We start from the raw sequence: 5,512 nt of genomic DNA, 5'->3' as shown, positions 1-5,512 counted from the left end.
CATGTATATATTTGAACTATGGTCGTCATATTCTTAGAAAAATGTTTGTGCAATGTTTGTAAAGACATTTTGACCAGGTTTAGAGGACACTATTATATATTTTATTTTGCACTTTTTCGAATTAAATGATAAAATCTTTTATTCATTTTGTAAGCATCAAATAGGATGATGCCATTAATTGTTGAAGTATTGATGAATGTAAAAGTTGTGAACTTCACTGACATCATTGTCATTTTCCTCGCAAGTAAATGATCTTTAAGTGACATTGTGCCTATGATAAGTGAAACTTATGTGAAAAAAAATGAGATGTCATTCTTCCTAATTACTGATGATATAAAATATCAAAAGTATAGGGATTTTAAATATTGAAGTATATTTTCATAAAAACTTAAAATGGGCACATTTCTTTAATTTCTCTTACCTATCAAATAATTTTTTTTTTTTTAAATAAGCAAAATAAAAAAGACAGAGTTAGCATTTGGGAATCGCGCCTTGACGATAATCGACGAAGTCAAAGTCATATCTGGAGACTCGTAATTTCCACATCCCCTCCGGACCACCTAAAGGCGGAAGCTACGGGCACACTAATCTCCATTAACTTCCCTCATCGCGCACCCTTCTCTCTCTCTCCTGTCTAGATCTTGACTGCAGCTCGTTCAGCAATCGCCGCCGGCAAATATGAACGGCCGGTGGGCTACCCTTTGCTCTTCCACGCTTCTGCTTCTTTCCATGGCGCTAACTACCGTGTCAGTCACGCCAGAGGACGACGTGCGGTGCCTTCGCGAACTAAAACAATCCCTGGGCGATCCCGATGGCAAACTCGCCTGGAATTTCTCTAACAACACGGTCGGATTCGTCTGTAACTTAGTGGGCGTGGCGTGCTGGAATCCCCAAGAAAATCGCATCCTCTCCCTCAGCCTCCCCTCCATGTCTCTTACGGGAAGCATCCCATCTGCCCTAAAATTTTGCAGTGTTGTTAACGCCCTTGACCTATCCGGCAACTCTCTCACCGGCCCCATCCCCCCAGACTTCTGCGAATGGATGCCCTATGTAGTCAATCTCGATCTCTCCGGAAACAGACTAACGGGCTCAATCCCCCCTGAGCTCTCTAACTGCAGCTTCCTCAATTCTCTTACCCTCTCTTCCAACTCTCTATCCGGCACAATCCCCGCCTCCCTCTCCCGCCTCGCCCCCCCGCTCCAACCGACTGAAGCACCTCGATCTCTCTCATAATGCTCTCTCCGGCGAGATCCCACCATCCCTTGCCTCTTCATTCCCTTCCTCCTCGGTCTTTGACTCTAACGACGGCTTATGCGGCCGCCCCGTTTCATCGCACTGCGGCTCCCGCTCCCACACCAGTCTCATCATCATCATCGCTGCCGGCGTCTTCGGTGCACTAGCTTCTGTTGCCCTCGCCTTCTTCGTCTGGAGATGCTACTTCTCCTCTGAACAGAAGAAGACCGGAGATGTCATCTCCGGCGAGGAGGGTAGACTTTGGGTGACACGGCTTCGGACATCCCACAACCGTCTGTTGCCGGTGTCTCTGTTCCAGAAACCAATCGTAAAGGTTAAGCTGGCCGATCTGCTTTCGGCCACTGGTGATTTCCACCAGGAGTACATCATCATCGCCGGGAGCGAACGGGTGGGAACTTCTTTTAAAGCTGTTCTTCCCGACGGCTCAGCCCTCGCCGTTAAGCGTCTGAATGGTTGCTCCCTTGGAGAGAAGCAGTTTCGTGCCGAGATGGGCCGGATCAGCCAGCTCCGCCATCCCAATCTCGTCCCCTTGCTTGGTTTCTGCGTGGTGGAGGATGAGCGCTTCCTAGTCTACAAGTACATGCCCGATGGAGCCTTATCTTCTCTTCTCCGATCATCCGCCGGTAGTCTTAAATGGCTGGCTAGACTTAGAATCGGCATAGGAGCTGCACACGGCCTTGCGTGGCTGCATCACGGCTTTCCGACTCCATTTTTGCATCAGGCAATAACTTCAAGCGCCATTCTTCTTGACGAGGATTGGGAGGCTCGGATCACCGACTTTGGCCTACCAAGGCTTGTTAGCTCATCCTCGGCTGATGCTGGCGGAGCGAGGTCTGCCGGCGCGAGCCCATTTCTGAATGGAGATTTTGGTGAATTTGGTTACATTCCGCCAGAGTACGCCAGCAACCCCATCGCGACTACCAAAGGGGACGTTTATGCATTTGGTGTTGTGCTTCTGGAGCTGATCACTGGGCAGAAACCTACAGAAGTCTCCTCAGACTTCACTGGAGAAGTTTTCAAGGGGAATTTGGTGGATTGGATCAATCAGCTCGCTGCAGCTGGCCACTTGTCCGAGTCTTTTGATTGGAGTCTCAGAGGTGAGCAAAACGACGGGGCAATTTTACAATTTCTAAAGATTGCAATGAGCTGTGTGGCATACAGACCCAAGGAGAGACCTTCCATGTACCGTGTCTACCAATCTCTGAAGAGCATAGGGGATAAGTACAACTCCTCAGAGCAGTTTGAGGAGTTCCCGCTTGTTTATGGCAAGGAAGATTCAGATTCACTTTGAAGGTAGTTATGAAAAGCTGCATTTTGTCATATAGATAGGAAATTATGAAGTCAACTCCACTGCAGACTTCGATGTGTTATTGAATCAAAGTAATCATCTCATTTGTGCTAATAATGGAGTTTATTGAAGTAGCAGCGAGAAGTTGCTGCTCGCTTAATTGATCTCCATGTTGTAGTTGCTCTGAGATGGGTGTAACCTGTAGCTTGTACCTTTCTGTTAAATAAAAGAATTGAAATAGGCTTTAGTTGATGATCAGCTTTTTATTTCAATGTCTCGACATTTCTTGAATCTTGCTCTGATAGCCTTTGGACACGTTACGCTACTTTGAGGCTTTATCCCTTGAAGTTTGTTTTTGAGTGTAGTCTCTAATTATTGCCATTACGCTTAAATGGTTGTTAGGAGCTTGCTTGTTTTGTTCTTGCTTCTGATATTTGGGTGGGTCAGTAACTATTTTGCTATGGTTCTGATTATGCGCGATTTTTTAAATATACTGATTCAAATACTGTCTTAAGAGTAATATTAACTGCCGGCCTCCCTCTATCGTTTATGGTGACGAGTACAAATACTGGCGATGAGCAAATAACTAGACTTTAAATATTGAAGTCTCCAATGAAAAATGTCTTAGTTGGGGAAAGCTCTAGACCAATTACTTCCCGTTGAAGGGAGAACTGTGTGTTCTCCCCTTCATGCTGAAGACTATGACGTTAGGGACGGCAGATTTTGGTAGTAATGCCAAATTGTATTTGATGCAGAATAAAATTTGTGTCCGGCTGGGTTTCAAAATATTGGATCCTTTTTGAGATTAATATATTACAAGTTCATTACTTCTTATTGTAGGTTAGGTTTAGAATATTTTAATTTATTTTGAAATTAGTATAATATAATCTCTCTCTCTCTCTCTCTCTCTCTATTTATATATATATATATATAAAGCAAAAAGGTAAAAACTATTGGTAAACTATATATATATATATATATATATATATATACATATTCAAAATTGTAAGCAGGCTCACACTTTCTAGGTAAAACTTGAAGGAGAAATAGATAAGATGATAAAAATATGGAGATGAAATAAGGAAGATCTATTTCTCATTCTCTCCCTCGTCGAGTTAGCTTGTTAGATGAAGTGCTGATTGACACGATGTGATTTGCTTGACAAATTTGTTGAGCCCAACTTTAATATTTTGCCCAATTGAATTTATCGAATTTAGTTGAATTAGTACGTTGAACTTGTTGAATCCAAATCTATCTGATCATTGCCAAGGGATAATGTCTAGTGATCAAGGACAAAAAGAACAGATTGGGAGAGAGGGAGAGGAAGACTTAAACCGTAAGGTCGAATGGTGTGTCCTTGGGGCTCTTAAACCCATTTTCTTTCAATAAATACTTGGTCTACGAAAGAGATCAACCAAAAGGCCTTTCAAAAATGAAAGGATTCTATTTATAGAAAACAAGGATCAAAGGCAAAATTACGTCATTGACCTCATTTTTTATGAGGTCAAATTCTTCTCTTTAGAAGCCTAGAATCTATCCTTAAGATTTTATTATGGACTATCTTAGAGGACTAGTAAAGGAAATCCATACCCCACATAGAAATTCAAAACAATTCTTGACTCCTCTTATGAGATCCCACCTGACTGGTCACAAGCCCCCAAATGTCATTTTGAGATGGCTAAGACTGACATGCGTAGACTCAAGAGTGAGTTCCTATAGATTCAACCAGGCCTCAGGACAACTCTGGGTGGCTCAGGTTTGGTCTCACGCACACCTACACACACTCAAGCCCATCAAATTCCCCACATACCCTAAAACCCTAAAATCACATACACTGGACCTACCTCCTTAACACTTTGGGAACTCACATGGGTTGTCCCAAGCCTTTAGCCTCTAGTTAAGATGACTAATACCAACATGTGGTGACTCAAGAATGAGTTCTCATTTGGTGTCTTATGGTCTCAAGATGGCTAGTCATGACATGCATGATCACCTTACCCAATTTTTTTTCCAAATTACCCAATTTCCCAAATGTCCCCCAAATTTCCCAAAATACCTAATTTAGCGCCAAATTCAAGCTCTACAAATTCCAATGCCAAATTCAAATTCAATTTCACCAAACACCAAATTAAAACCCAAATTTCAATTTCAAACCCAAAATCCTCAGTTTTGAGCCAAATGTCCATATCCATACCAAAATTCCATAAAGTCCAAAAATTCACCAAATTTGGCCTACACACCAATTCAAATATACCAAACCCAAAATCAAAATTGCAAGAAAATTCCAAAGCCCTTCAAGCCCATTGGCGAAGCCAAAAATCAATTTTCCTTAACCCATCCTGAAAGCCCAAAAATCAATTCTTTCACACCAAAATTAAAAGCCCATAAATTGAGTTAATTTCAATTTCCATTAAAGCCCACATGACAAAATTCTTTCATCATTCTTTTAATCAAAACCATACACCATGGTACTCCACATCAACTCAAAATGAAAATCTTCAACATAATTTTTATTTTCCACCTCATCTTTTTCAACTTCAACTTCCACTTCCTTTTGAACTCTAGTTTCCTTTGTTTCTAATTCTCTTCCACTTCTCAGTTGAATAGCCTTAATTTGTTCTTTATTCTTATCTTTAGGATTTACTTCAACATTACTAGGCAACGTTCCTGGAGGCCTATTGCTAAGTGTAGTAGCAATAGATCCAAATTGATTTTCCATGTTTCTAATTGCAACTCTTTGACTTTGTAATTGACTTCCCATTTACAATATTAACTCTTCCATTGTCAATTTTTTCTTCTTACTCTGCAAATTATTAAAACCTAGAGGGTAATAAGGTTTATAAGTTGGATTTCCTTGATTGTTGGAGTTTCTCAATGAGTTTGCAACACTGTTTCCCCATTGCGGATTAACAGTATTAGAGTTATTATTACTCCAACTAAATTTTGGATGATTCTTCCAACCAAGGTTAT

The 5,512-nt window shown here is 41.4% G+C and overlaps 1 protein-coding gene across 1 annotated transcript; it reads left to right on the top strand.

Annotated features, from left to right (window-relative positions):
- Positions 1-492: 492 nt before the first annotated feature.
- On the top strand, positions 493-2,817 carry LOC110038620 (inactive LRR receptor-like serine/threonine-protein kinase BIR2). The gene is given in 2 exon segments (XM_020743507.1): positions 493-1,200; positions 1,202-2,817. Coding segments are annotated over 2 exon segments (1,866 nt in total). The 5' UTR covers positions 493-678; the 3' UTR covers positions 2,546-2,817.
- Positions 2,818-5,512: the final 2,695 nt, after the last annotated feature.

The sequence above is a fragment of the Phalaenopsis equestris genome, unplaced genomic scaffold, assembly GCF_001263595.1.
Source record: "Phalaenopsis equestris unplaced genomic scaffold, ASM126359v1 Scaffold233299, whole genome shotgun sequence".
Classification (NCBI taxonomy): Eukaryota; Viridiplantae; Streptophyta; class Magnoliopsida; order Asparagales; family Orchidaceae; genus Phalaenopsis; species Phalaenopsis equestris.
This window is presented reverse-complemented; position numbering and strand designations above follow the sequence as displayed.